This window comes from Argentina silus, assembly GCF_951799395.1.
Source record: "Argentina silus genome assembly, chromosome: 2".
NCBI lineage: Eukaryota > Metazoa > Chordata > Actinopteri > Argentiniformes > Argentinidae > Argentina > Argentina silus.
The window spans coordinates 32,473,634-32,488,252 of NC_139656.1; the positions used below are offsets into that span (position 1 = coordinate 32,473,634).

Below are 14,619 nucleotides of genomic sequence, written 5' to 3' on the forward strand. Positions count from 1 at the left end.
CAATGCTGAAATCCATATCCCGAAAGAAATATTTGCTCTCATTAGATATGATATCTTTATCATACAATTATCTTTTCATACAGCAGTGCATCATTAACTTTAGAAGAAAAAAAAACACATGTACATTTAGAGCAAATCTGTCCATAGTGTCTTACAGTAAGAGAGCTTTAAATAATACAGTGGGTTTCGGTTTTTTAGCAAACCACAACGAATCAAGTAACTTCTCAGGGGGATATTATGCTATCTCGTGTCCCATGAAGATTCCACACCATTTACAGGCAGTCATTCACATCTATCATGTCTTATCTAAGCTAAAGGGAAGGTGAGGGATTGTTTGTCAAGACAGCATCAAAGACGGGTACATCTGCATGTCTCTATTGTGAAATGACATGTGAAGAAAAAGAAAAGAGTTTCATATTCCCAGAAGCACAAAAGAAATCCACTGTTACCTGTGAGTCATGCGTTGGTATTGGCTAATGTTGCTATAAGCTATAGTTATGTAATGGGTGTGTTCCAGATCACTGTGTTCTAGGGTTAGGGTTAGGGTTAGGGTTAGGGTTAGGAGACAGTGGTTGTCTGTCTATCCAACCAGTGTCACTACCTATCTTCCGCCGTAGATTGAAGACCCATCTCTTCAGGCTACATCTTAACTGTCCCTCCTAAAGACCTCTTCACTGTACAAGTTTCTAGCAAAAAAAGAAAGAAAAATAAAAAAGTAATTCTTCCTTCTTCTAGCATTGTGACTGCCAATAGCCCCTGGTCCTAGCATTGATTACTTTTTCTTATGATGACTGATGGATGATGATTCACTTACTTAGACAAATGTATTTGTTGTAAGTCGCTTCGGATAAAGGTGTTTGCTAAATGTAAATGTGATTCATAAGCAGTAAGGAAACCCAATGGTGAATATAGGACAAACCGCCACATTGGTGCAGGGTCATAGCAGTGTACCACTGGAGGGAGGGAGGGAGGGGGCAAGGGAGGGAGGGAGGGAGAGAGGGAGGGAGAGAGAGAGGGAGGGAGAGAAAGAGAGAGAGAGAGAGACTGGCGTGTTGCCAATGGCGGACTTCAGGAGTCCAGTCAGAATTGTAGGGATTAAATGTCATCCAGCTGCTGTCTGACAGAGGATAGAGTGACAGGGCCAAGACACACACACACACACAGATACACACACACACACACACACACACACATCACAGCCAATCACAGACACAGCAACAGACACAGCAACAGACACAGCGACAGACACATGGGCAAGACACAGACTTGTGTCAAGAACAAAAAAACAGACAAACACTCATGAACAGACAGAGAAAGCTACAGAGAAACAGCAGTTTATAACACCTTGAGGGCCGTCATTTACATTCTGATCTTGTTAAAATGATGATATGTACATAAAATGTGCATTCCCAGATTAGAGTAATGCTTCACAGAGCCAGGGAAGGAAGTAGGCAGAGTCGGGGGAGAGAAAAGAATCGGACAAGCCGCAGCTACCGCTGACGGTGAGATCATCTGAACGCTCACCTTGAACCCGGCTTCCACAGATACAACCCAACTGAAGAGGGCCGGGGATGATTGGGTCATTATGTATAATGGAGAATTAGAAGGTTCTTAAAGGTGAGCTAAATCTGTCTGGATAAATGACACCTAACAACGTGATCGTGGAGGGAACAGAGCACACATCGATTACGGGCATCACACTCTTCTGTTCTCCAGTGTAATTATCAGAGGCTTCACCGGCATAAGAGGAGGAAAAGTGGCCGGGGGGAGGGAGGGAGGAGAGGGGAGGGGAGGGGAGGGGAGGGAGGGGGGAGTGGAGGGGAGGGGGGGGGGGGAGGGGGTGTAATGTGCTTGACACAGCGCGGTTACGAGTCCCTACACAATCCGCCAGCCTCATCAAAAGTTGGACGCAATAAAAAGAGACTTGGAGAGAGAGAGAGAGAGAGAGAGAGTTCTTGTTTCATGAAAGTCATGAATATCCAAGTTGATACAGAGCGTTTACAGGACCCAGAGAGAACCTGCGACACCCCCACACTTCCAACCTATAGGAGCTCGGGCTGGTTGACATGGTAACGCAGTTCTGAGTAAAGAATATGGTAGGCGGGGGGGGGGGGGGGGGGGGGGAACGAGGCACTCGAAGCTCTGATGAGTGGTCCACAACGCCTCACTTTCCGCTCTGCGCCACAGACGGTGTTGGAGACGCTTATGGTCGTTGTAGCGTTATGGAAATGTCAGCGATGGACGTATATACATACAGTACCTGTCCTGCACCTAAACATAGGCCTACATGCTTACATACTGTACATTCCCCACATACACACCCATTTAAATCTCCCCCGGAGGGCGAGTTTGAGTCCACATACAGTACAGTATGCAGGCCTATTAGGTAATGTAGTTCACCAAAGGTGTACTTAAGACACTCTTTTGGGCAAGTCCGGAATTTACATCAGGCGAGGCTGGTCGGGGTAGACATCGGAGGACGGGCCTCATTGTAATGCACGGAACAGAATGAGGAATGGTATCAAGCACACGTGTTGGATACCATTCCTCATTCCGTCCCGTGTATTACAATGAGGCCCGTCCGTCGATGTCTGCCCCCGCCAGCCTCCACTGGCTGTATCTGGGGCTCAGTGTAGGTAACCCACAGAAATATAATTGTCATCGGGTCAGCTAATCCTCCAAAACATGGAATAATGACAAGACTCAAATGGGAAGTTACAGTTACATGGTTTCTGATGTTCCTGTCGCCCACTCCCTCTGGCAGTTTGTAACAGCTGAGAGATGTGTGTGGAATCGTGTCTATTCTTGAGGGAGGACAGAATCTACGCCATTCCCATGAGCCCATTCCTCTATGACATCACTATGCATGAAACCGGATTTGTGCGTTAGCATAGATCATGCTAATATTAGCCTGCATAGCTGAATCCCGCCGGGCAGGGGACAGCTGTCAGAGCGAGGCATGATGGGATGCCACACATAGCTTGAACTGCTGTCAATGCATCAACTGTCAATATTCACTGTGATCTGTTCAGTGTTAGAGTCCAGGGGAGGCTAATGGAGGTAGAAATCGGAGGACGGGCTCTTTGTGATGCATGGAACGGAATGAGGAATGGTATCAAACACGCGTGTAGCTGGCTAATTGGTGGCAATTGTTCAGTTAAGCTTGACATTTGCTCTTGCCTTTTGTTAATCATTACGCCTATTTTCTCTTTCCAAGTTTATTGCAGTTTTCTATTAAAGGGATAGTTCACCAGAGGTAAAGTTCAACATTTGTAGCCCAAGCACCTCAAAGTCACTACCAACCAAGTCAGAAAGTTCATCTGAGTTTATTTGGTCATGCAGTGTGAAACTTTGTCTCTTGATCCCATTCAAACAATGGGTGTCGGTATACAGGACCAGTCAAAAGTTTGGACACAAACTTGCCAAGAGTGTGCAAAGCTGTCATCAAAGCAAAAGGTGTCTACTTTGAAGAATCTAAAATATAAAACATATTCTGGTTTGTTTAACACTTTTTTGTTGACTACATAATTCCATATGTGTTCCTTCATAGTTTTGATGTCTTCAATATTAATCTACAATGTAGAAAATAATAAAAAAATAAAGAAAAACCATTGAATGAAAAGGTGTGTCCAAACGTTTGACTGGTACTGTACATAGAGAGTCAAATCTGTTATGTGTTTCATGCCACAATGAACACAATCCGGAGAGAATCATTTTCACACACTCATTCATAGATTACTGATGGCTTCATTGATGTCAGTGGGCGTGATGATGATGTCAGTCAGTTGTCTTATTTGGCACCGTCCTGTCCTATCAAGTGTGGGCAGGTCAGGCACAGCTCTGTTCATGAGAACATGTTAACTCTGACTCATGGTGTAACATCTAATTATTCTCAAAGTTTCACACTTTCTCAAAGATTCACAGTTTCACATTTCCTCTGCGAGAGAGCAGGACGTTTGACCGCGGACGGAAACGCAGAACCCAGACCCCACAGAGATGAAGAGAAGAAAACCCGTGTCTCCTTCCTTGTAGCATCCAGGGCCTTGAAATGCAGAGCAGAGAATCGCGGCGTTCAACTTCGTTAACGCGTCCCTGTTACCGTTATGTTCATTTACACTATATTGGGGCGCCTAGTGGCGTAGCACACTAATGCGCTTACCACGTAATCTCAAGGTTCCCGGGTCGATTCCGATCCTCGACCTATCTCGCATGTCATCCCTCCTCTCTCTCTCCCATCCTTCCTGTCAATCTCTACTGTCTCTATCCCAAGAAAGCAGAAATGCCCTAAAAACATATTTAAAAGAAAAAAAAATTACACTATATTATTATTAATAACACTTTTTAGCTCACCCGAATAACTCATGACTATATTCGACCCCTGTGGTTGCAAATCCCACGACAGAAGAGGTGCCTCATATCTATTGCTGCATGTATCAAATAATACTGTTATATAAGAACATAATGCTAACTGCACATTACCACCGCGGAAGATAAAATAAAAAGCAAAATGATGTTCTTCGCAGTGTGTCTGGCCTGTGGGGATTCCCTCTCCTCCTTTAAAGATGAGAGGAGGAACACAGCGGCATATGTTTCACAGCAGCGGTCTTCTAGAGTTCACCACCCGCCTCGCTTCTAAAACGCTGCTGTTCAATATTTAGTGCAGGTTGTGAAAAGCTTCCCTGCAAGCTGTTTTATGGATGTGTCTTATTTATGATGTTGGTTTCCCATATCTCTGGGCCTGGCTGGCTGTGTTCAGCTGGCTCTGCGCGGTGTGCTGTACCGTGTCGTTTGTTATTACAAATCTATAATTCATATTCTGACTCATCTGGTTAAATGGACGTCAGTTGAACCGTTGTCAACAGACAACAGACTGAGCTCTATCTGCCTCCATGTGTGTCTCCAGGTGCAGCCCCTTGTAGTTAGTTCATTTAGTGGACATAGCCTTATCTCCCTCCCTCCCTCCCTCTCTCCCTCCCTCCCTCCCTCCCTTCCTCCCTCCCCCCCTCCTTATCTCCCTCCCTCCTTATCTCCCTCCCTCCCTCCTTCCCTCCCTCCTTCTCTCCCTCCTTCCCTCCCTCCCTCACTCCCTCCTTCTCTCCCTCCTTCCCTACCTCCTTCCCTCCCTCCCTTCCTCCCTCCCCCCCTCCTTATCTCCCTCCCTCCTTATCTCCCTCCCTCCCTCCTTCCCTCCCTCCTTCTCTCCCTCCTTCCCTCCCTCCCTCACTCCCTCCTTCTCTCCCTCCTTCCCTCCTTCCCTACCTCCTTCCCTCCCTCCCTCCCTGCCTCCTTCCCTCCTTATCTCCCTCCCTCCCTCCTTCCCTCCCTCCTTATCTCCCTCCCTCCCTCCCTCCCTCCCTCCCTCCCTCCCTCCCTCCCTCCCTCCCTCCTTCCCCTCGACAGACCAGAACCAGGGTCACATACAGGACATGTATATGTCCTATATGACATATTTCGATAATATCTCACCGTTCCCCAACGTTCTGCCCTGCTGAACACAGACCAGTGGATGGGCAGTAAGTACAGCAGCTGCCTGCTCCAGACAGATGAAAGGGATAAGGGATGTCACAGATCACAGATAGAGGGCAGATAGAGGGCAGTTCACAGATAGAGGGCAGATAGAGGGCAGTTCACAGATAGAGGGCAGTTCACAGATAGAGGGCAGATAGAGGGCAGATAGAGGGCAGATAGAGGGCAGTTCACAGATAGAGGGCAGATAGAGGGCAGTTCACAGATAGAGGGCTGGTGGACGTGACGTGAGACTCTCTCCCATCTCTAAGATGTAGGTTTCGGTGTCGTCGTGTACACCAGGGGAGGCTGGTGGAGGTAGACATCGGAGGACAGGGCTCATTGTAATGCATGGAACGGAATAAGGAATGGTATCGATACCATTACTTATTCCATTCCGTTCTTTACAATGAGCACACACACGTGTGTGATACCATTCCTCATTTCATTTCATGCGTTAAAATGAGCCCGTCCTCCGATTTCTACCTCCACCAGCCTCCACTGATGTATACTGTACACCGTACTGTGCAGCTCGGAGCTTTGGCTACCTAGGTTCATACAGTTCACACATAAGGTTCACAGGTTTGATGTTCCAGAGAGCCTAAAATTCATTTAATGTCATCACTGAATATGAAAGACTCAATTTGATCATGCCATGAGTTACTTACTCCCCTACCATGCTATAAGTTAGGGCACATACTGTACTGCATACTCCCCTACCATGCTATAAGTTAGGGCACATACTGTACTGCATACTCCCCTACCATGCTATAAGTTAGGGCACATACTGTACTGCATACTCTCCTACCATGCTATAAGTTAGGGCACATACTGTACTGCATACTCTCCTACCATGCTATAAGTTAGGGCGCATACTGCATACTGCATACTCCCCAGGCCCCGACTGCAGCAGTGAGCTGAAGGAGTCTGTAGCGCGCTGTAGGTCAGAGTGAAGACGGCAGGTTGGGCAGTGGAGAGGCTCTCCAGGGCTCCTGTGGTGCTCCTGCCTCTACGAGGGCAGAGGGAGCTGCGTCATCATGGCTCAGGGCCATCACAGGCGTTTACGTAACAGCTCTCCACACGTACCTCAGAGAGAAAAGATGAGGAAGGTTGAGGAAGGTTGAGGTGGAGAGAGGAGGAGACATGAGGAAGGTGGAGGTGGAGAGAGGAGGAGACATGAGGAAGGTTGAGGTGGAGAGAGGAGGAAGGTTGAGGTGGAGAGAGGAGGAGACATGAGGAAGGTTGAGGTGGAGAGAGGAGGAGACATGAGGAAGGTTGAGGTGAAGGGCAGTTATAGCCTGTCTGTTCTGCTCTGTCTCTGGGACCTAATGCGCTTTTTGAGTGAATGTACCACGCACATGAATACCCATTAAAAAACCTTGCATTATATTTCTGGTAGAAATCAGAGGACGGGCTCATTCCATTCCATGCATTACAGTGAGCCCGTCCTCTGATTTCTACCTCCACCAGCCTTCCTTGGTATCTATCGCTACACTGGTATCTGATATGCACCAAAGATGGCATAATCAAAAGATGTTATAATCAAACAATGTCACAATCAAAGGATGCCAGATTTGTCATGGTTAGTCACTGTATATCTCTAACCTGGTATCATACAAAAGATGTCACAACCAAAAGATGCCATAATGAAAAGATTGTATAAACAAAAGATGTCTCAATCAAAAGATGCCAAAATAAAACAATGTCATAACCCAGACAGATTTCTCATGGTTAGTCACTGCATAGAGTTTCCACAGCTCTGAGGAGCTTTGACAGCCTTCTGTGTTGTTTCATTGTGGTTGTTTCCCACCCTGCGATGTCACGTCCAATCAGGACACGGGGTTATGGCCTGATCTGTACAATGACTCACTGTGTTACAGCGCTCGGGATGAATTTACCATGACCATCGTTTTGATAAACACCAGGGAAAACTGCAAAATCGCACAATTATACGCCTCCTCTCTTCTCCAGTTGTGTGTTGGTACTTCAACTAAATGGTTTAATGGATTGAAGATTCACTGAGACCGATACATTGAAAATTGACTGACCAGTGTTGTCATACACAGCAAAGTGGGCTTCGCGGAGCCAAGCACACAACCAAAGCCAAGCGACGTCTCTGAATAAACCCTGCCACATTAAAACAGGTTACATTTACATTTACGTTTATGGCATTTAGCAGACGCCTTGATCCAAAGCGACTTACATTTGTCTAAGTAAGTGAATCATCTATCCATCAGTCATCATAAGATAAAGTAATCAATGCTTGGACCAGGAGCCATAGGCAGTCACAATGCTAGAAGAATGAATTTCTTTTTTTTTTTTAACAGGAGAGAAACTGTACAGGGGGGTAGTGGGGGTGAAGAGGTCTTCAGGAGGGACCGTTAAGATGTAGCCTGAAGAGATGGGTCTTCAGTCTACGGCGGAAGATTGGTAGTGACTCTGTAGTCATGACAGCAGTGGGAAGCTTGTTCCACCAGCAGGGCGCCAGGACAGTGAAAAGCCGTGGCCGAGTAGCACGGCTGCTGCATCCACGTAGAGGCGACGGTGCCAGGCAGCCAGCCATGGTGGAAGTACAATATATAATGTGATATTTTCATCATCCCCACATAGAAACTCAGCATGAGTTCCAGATGAAAAGCAGTTGGCATGGTGTGGAGTAGAGAGGGCAGGGGCAGGTGATGGAGGACTGGTGTATACTGCACACTGATCTAAGGGTGTTAAGTCATTGGACTGCGGCAGTCTCTCTAATGAGGCCGTGGTGATGAAAGGGATGCAGGAGACGGAGGTGAGGGGGATGAAAAGAGGAGCCATCAGAAATGTCATTTGATCTTCTCTCTAAAGAAACACGCTTGTTATCACATGCTTTGACTGTTAACGCTCCGTACTGTGAGAATGTGGCTCTTTTGATTAGGTTGAAAGGAAAGCACTTTTCTTTCAGTGTGTTGCTGTGGTATTGAAATCCTCATTTGGTCCACTTGGTGGAAGAGTCCTTTTAGTACCTTTAAGATTTTCGATTTAGTTACCAACTCTGTGATTACTGCCAAACCTCAGTTTGCTGTCACCTCCTCTAAGCTTTGGTGTGGGTTTGAACAAGCAGTTCTGCTCCATAGACGTGTTGCCTGCGTGTGATCTTCCTGGTTACAAAAGCGCTCCTCCGAGCCAAGTTTCCACAGAGCCAAGAGACAGGGTGTGTCTCTCTGCGATCTCTGTAGGCAACGCCGGGGCAGAGATTTGTCAAAAATAACAAATCTTTACACACACATTCCAAAACAACAGCAATAGATCATGCTGAGATAAATGGGAGAGGGTGCGTCCCAATAGTTTCTCGTCTCGTCTCGTCTCGTCTCCTCCGATCCTCCCTTCTCGAAAACCGTTGGAGCCGTAGATGTAAGTCTCCTCCCCTTAGATATTCTCCTCCAATGCTTCCTGAGAAGGAAACTAGCTTAGAGGATGGGAGGAAGGAGGGAAACACAACCAGAGACTGTTCTTCTGTCATGGTGACACTGGGTGCATCCCAATCAGGGGAGGCTGGTGGAGGTGGAAATCCAAGGATCGGCTCATTGTCATGCATAGAATGGAATGAGGAATGGCATCGAAGTCGGATGTGTTTTTTATAATATTTGAATAATTGTATAATAATAATTGATTTCAAGACTGATAGTGTGAGGTTGTGTATGTTGAGTTGAACTACTATATGTAGTAGTGCGTTGAACTACTATATGTATTTGGTGAGATTTGGTGAGAGAAAATGTATTATATTCATAGAGAAAATAACCAAAACACAAAGGCAATCGTATCATAATATACTGATATTTTATTCATATCCCTTTTGTTGTAGGATATCATGTACACCAAATATCCTTGGCAGTTAAGCGCATTCAAGGTCTTTAGAAGCCAAAAAACAGTCACTTGGGTAAACAAACACAATATCAAAATGAAAATAACCACAAAATAATGAACTGCATGTAAACAACATACAAAAATCCCATGCCTACTCAGTAGGTAACAACGACATTTTGACTCCTGCATATGTACATATTTATATTTCAGTTATAAAAATATACTATTTTCTGCTTACATTCATAACAAATGAAGCTGTGACCTAGGATATCACCCGTCCCTTAGAATCCCTCTCTTACATTCTATGAAAAACACTTTACCCCAGAGGGCTACATTAGACGCAACGCATCCAGTCAGACAGTTTCCTTTGCTCAGCTTCACAAAAGGCACCGGAACGATGATAGTGATTTATGTCATTTTTTGAAGGAAAAAAACCCACATACTGTGGCATTACATATGGACTAAGGGAGACCAAGTACCAATGGGTGTTATTTACAAAGCAATAAGAAACAAAACGTCAGTCTTAATCATAAACATGCTAGGATATGAAGTTGTTCTTCTCCAATACATCACACCATCGAAACAATATTCAGAAAAACATGGCTCTATGGGAGGGGGGGGGGGGGGGGGGGGGGGGGGTTTGAACGAAAGCATGTAAATATGCAAAAGGGTCATCAGCTTGAAAGAATCATAATCTACAAAGGATGACCAACTAAGCATGGCACATGTACACTGGGGCTATACTGTACTGTACTGTACATGGTGGAGCTGACTGGAGAGCATCAGAGTCTGGTTTCATTTCACTTCAGGATTACGAGCAGGTCATCAGCATTAAAAGTCCCACTGAAGCCTGAGTATCTTAGATGTCACTGAAGTACTGAGGTTGAATTGGAGGAGAGAGACTCTCTTCTTCCCTTTTTCCATTCGCCATCCATCGTCTCTGGCGTGTTTCATGGTGCGTGTTGTTGTGGAAGGAACAGAAGTGCTTTTCAAAATGTAACAATGAGTTCGGTTGATGTTCTTGTTCTTGTTCAGAGGGAACCCTCCCGTGGTGGTCAGAGATATGAGAGACTTAGTCTCAGCAGATGTCTATATTCTGTGGTGAAAGGGTGGACTGGAGGTCTGACTGGGGGGTGCCAACTGGGGAGCTGTAGAGGTTGGTGGAGGAAGAGGAGGAGGTGAAGGTGGAGGGGGAGGAGGAGGTGAAGGTGGAGGGGGAGGAGGTGAAGGTGGTGGAGGTGTGGAAGGTACTGGAGGAGGAGTACATGGTGTTGGAGGGGGAGGGGTAGGAGCTGTGGCAGGGGGAAGAGTAACAGGAGGGCACTGGGGAGGGGTAGGAGGAGCCTGTCGGGGAGGGGTAGGAGGTGGAGCAGGGGGAGGAGTACCCTGAGACCGGGGTGGGGATGGCGACAGGGGCAGAGCTGGGCTTCTCCAGTTTCCTGTCCTTGTTCTGGCGCAGGTGAATCTTGGTGTGCCTCTTCCTCTCGTCGCTGCGGGCGAACTTGCGTCCGCAGACGTCGCAGGCGAACGGCTTCTCGCCGGTGTGTGTGCGGATGTGCGTGGTCAGGTGGTCGCTGCGGCTGAAGTTGCGCATGCAGATGCGGCACTGGAAGGGCTTCTGGCCCGTGTGGATGCGGATGTGGCGCGTCAGCTCATCCGAGCGCGAGAAGCGCCGGTCGCACGTCTCCACCGGGCAGGCGTAGGGGCGCTCGTGGGGCGGGGTCTTACACTGGCGGCTGGGGTATTTACGGGCACGGCCTGGCTTGGTCAGCTGGGACTGGTAGGGGGTCCCCTTCAGGTCCTGAGAGCCCGTCTGGGTGGCGAAGGCCTTGATGGTGGACAGGGGGGTCAGGGAGAGCTGCTGCTGGATGGACTGGAAGGGCTTGTGGTCGGGGGGCAGCAGGCTGACCTCACCCTGCTGCTGGGAGAACAGGTAGTCAGGGATCATGGGAACGCCCATGTTAGGGGGGCCGGTCTTGGTGGAGGGGTAGGCGGGGGGTGGGAGGTACTGGACCGAGCTGCCGGTGGCGGCAGGGAAGGACTGGTTGGAGTCAGGGAACATGTCAGAGTTGGCGCTGGAGTAGCCGGTGGCTACTGAATAGATCGGGTTGGCATCGCTGACGTGGACGGAGCAGCTCAGGCTGGTCTGAGAGGAGGAGGAGGAGGAGGAAGAGGAGGAGGATGAAGAGGAGGAGGAGCTGACTGGAGCAGCCATGCCGACCAGGCCGCTGACCAGGTTGAAGAGGGGCTCGGCCCACAGGCTGTTGCTGCAGGTGGTGGCAGGCTCCAGGGTGAAGCGGCCCGTGTAGGAGAGGGAGGGCAGGCGGGGGGTGGAGAAGGTCTGGTCAGCCAGGGGCTTCTCACAGCTGATGGAGATGTCAGACAGAGTATCTGGAACAACAACAACAACAAGAGGGACGGTCAAACAACTGTGTCAGATAATAAACAACGTAATAATCAATCACTCAATCCATAAATCAAGTATTAAGAAAAGTATTGAAATCTCAATAAAACGGAATTAAACAACGGTCATGTAGACCCCACTATAGCAGCCCACTGCTGTTTAAGTTTCAGAAGGGGTGAGCAGCCCAGGGGGAAATCCTGCTGGCTCATACAAAATATATCCCCCCATCAAGTTACAAGGAGCAAGTGTTGCTGACGCTGTATGGGAGAATCCCCCAAATATCGACCGCTCTCATGACTATAGCTGACCATGCAGTTACAGTAGCCTACAGTAATGAAATCCAAATATTGTTGAATTTTTCATCTTATGCATGTTCATCTAAGCCTATAAATATCACTCAAATTAAATAATAATAATAATAATAATAATAATAATCAGACAAAATACATTGAGTCTATGAAGTTTTTGCAGAGACTGTGTCAGAATTCATATGCAACTTCATGCATCATTTTCTGAATATGAGCATGATGAATGACCACGGAATCGAGCAGGAGCAGCGCTTACCTCCAGTGAGATGGTCGTACTCGCCCGGCTCTCCACTCCCGAAGCCGACTCCCTGGAAGGGGGTCCCCGCCGAGTGGAGCAGCATCAGCTCCTCCAGCTTGGGGTAGCTGTCCATGGGGGAGTGAGGGAACCCCAGGGGGTCGGAGATCTGGAGAGCCGAGAGGAGCATCTCTGTTTTGGCTGCAGCCATATCCTTGGCGCCGTTGACGGAGCTGCTTTGGATGTCTGCCGGAGATACGCGGCTTCTCTCGGATGAGAGGTGATCACCAGCTGGCCTCAGAGGAGAACTCTGAAGACTCTGCTGTTGACGGTGATGCTCAGAGGAAGCCAACGCTGAAGGATCTCCAGTTGTTGCTTGTTCTCTTCAAAATAAATCCACTTCTTCAAAAGCGATGTTGTGCTTCATTCATTCCCACCAGGATAGGAATGAAAACTTTTTTCTTTTTTTCAAGAAATGTGTGCAGTTCTCGATTAACTTTTTCTTTGAGTTCACGTGTTTAGTGTGTGTTAGAATCGTTACTAGTCGATCGCTCTGTGTGGCAGTCTACTGCACTGACAAGAGGTCTGTTTGGCTCTGAGGGCTGTTTCGCTCGACAGAGGATTCCCACCGCTTTATAAAGCCTCTTGACGTGACGTAGATGTCCAAATAAGGAACGGAGGAAGACCATATTTAGGCAGTGCAGTCGGGGACACATAATGCTTGCTGGGAGAAATGGGAGAGCGAGATTGAATCAAAGCATTCCGCAAAATCAAAACATGTTCCCCAGTGTATACAATACCATTGGTAGTTGCCAAAAGCAGTTCCTTGCCTTTTCATACTGATTTTCAACAACAAACGTAGATTTAGTGTCTGTGCAGTGCACCGCCATTGCCGGAAACCCCGGCTACGCGGCATGCCATATAAGGTCGTGCCTTCAAATGGACCGGTTCCGGTGGGTTTCCACTTCCCTGCCCTTATTAGGAGTTTCCTGGGGTAATGCTGATCAGAGCTTGGCAGTAAATGCAGAGCGTATCCCAGCTCCAGTCCCGTACGTTTTGAAGCAATAATTCTTTCATGTCTTCTTCTCAAATATATTTTCTCAAAGAATGTAAAATAATTTATTTCAGACAAACTTTGAGTGATCATTTATGCACATGCATGCCTAAGCGAAATACATAAAGCAACCACGGAGCCCAATTGAATGATTGCTTTTGAAACATGACAAACGATCAGAAAACACCTTTATTGCAAATAAATGCATATTTAGTCATTGATAGCGTAGTTAAAACCGTACATCGGGATATCTTCATCATCATCATCATCACCACCGCCACTGCAACCTGTTCATGCTGTCAGGTTATAACCAAATAGTCGTGGTTATGTAAATTGTAAATAGTCGTGGTTATGTAAATTGTAAATGATCGCGGTTATGTCCGATTCCATAACTTCATGCACGTAAGCGTTGCTCCAGTCCCGACCATGCGGAAGCATACAGTATGTCCAGTTCAACTAAACAAGGTGCAAAGATCTTACAGGTAGACAACGTTGGCCTATCAGGCTGTAGGGTTTTGTCAGAACACCAGACTTGCATTGAGCATTATTGTCAAACAGGTTCAGCATTCAAACTAACATTCAGCAAGGCGAGTGAAGTTGCGCAGCGCGGTGTTGCTGGTTCGATACAGGGGATTCTCCCCCGTCACTTACTGGTTACTGTTGCACATTTTAAAACACTGCAATATGCTGGAGAGGTGAAAAACACAACGTGTTGGGGGTTACCCCGCGATCCAGCAGGGAGCACACGTCAAACAACAGAAAAACATCGCAGGACAATTACTTTGAACATGTGAAATGCTACAACAGTACAATACAATATGTTTTAATTGTGCACAGGAGTCAAAGATTGATCCAGCGCCAGTCTCTCCGCTGATCCTCCGTTCGGATTCTCTGAAGTCAAGCCAGACGCAATAAACCTCCCGACGCAGTGATATCTCAACTGAGCATGCTCCCCACTTCAATCTGATTATGTTATCTGGGTCGGAGGTTCATTGTAATGACAGGTTCCGTTCACGTCGTATTTTATGAGAAAATAGGCCATAAACAGAACGGTGGCGTCTTTTTTTAATGTAATAACATGTTTAGGCTATAACACTGGATGGAATGATAAGGAGGAGTGAGGTGGAGAAGGCTTCCGTGGGTGGGTCAGTGTGCCGACCGGCTCCGGAGAGAGGCAGCAGGCTGCTACGTGACTTGTTGTGCAGCCCTGGCTGAGATCACTGGCCATTGCTGTAATACTGTTATGTCATCCGCCCTACTTTCTGACTCTGAT

General features: G+C 47.2%; 1 protein-coding gene across 1 annotated transcript; it reads right to left on the reverse strand.

The window, feature by feature from the left end:
• Positions 1 to 9,301: 9,301 nt before the first annotated feature.
• LOC310818707 (early growth response protein 1-A-like) lies at positions 9,302 to 12,914 on the reverse strand. The gene is made up of 2 exons (XM_083689726.1): positions 12,314 to 12,914; positions 9,302 to 11,736 (listed from the first exon to the last, which is right to left on the reverse strand). The coding sequence occupies exons 1-2, from the start codon at positions 12,501 to 12,503 to the stop codon at positions 10,424 to 10,426; spliced, it is 1,503 nt and encodes a 500-aa protein (XP_083545852.1). The 5' UTR covers positions 12,504 to 12,914; the 3' UTR covers positions 9,302 to 10,423.
• Positions 12,915 to 14,619: the final 1,705 nt, after the last annotated feature.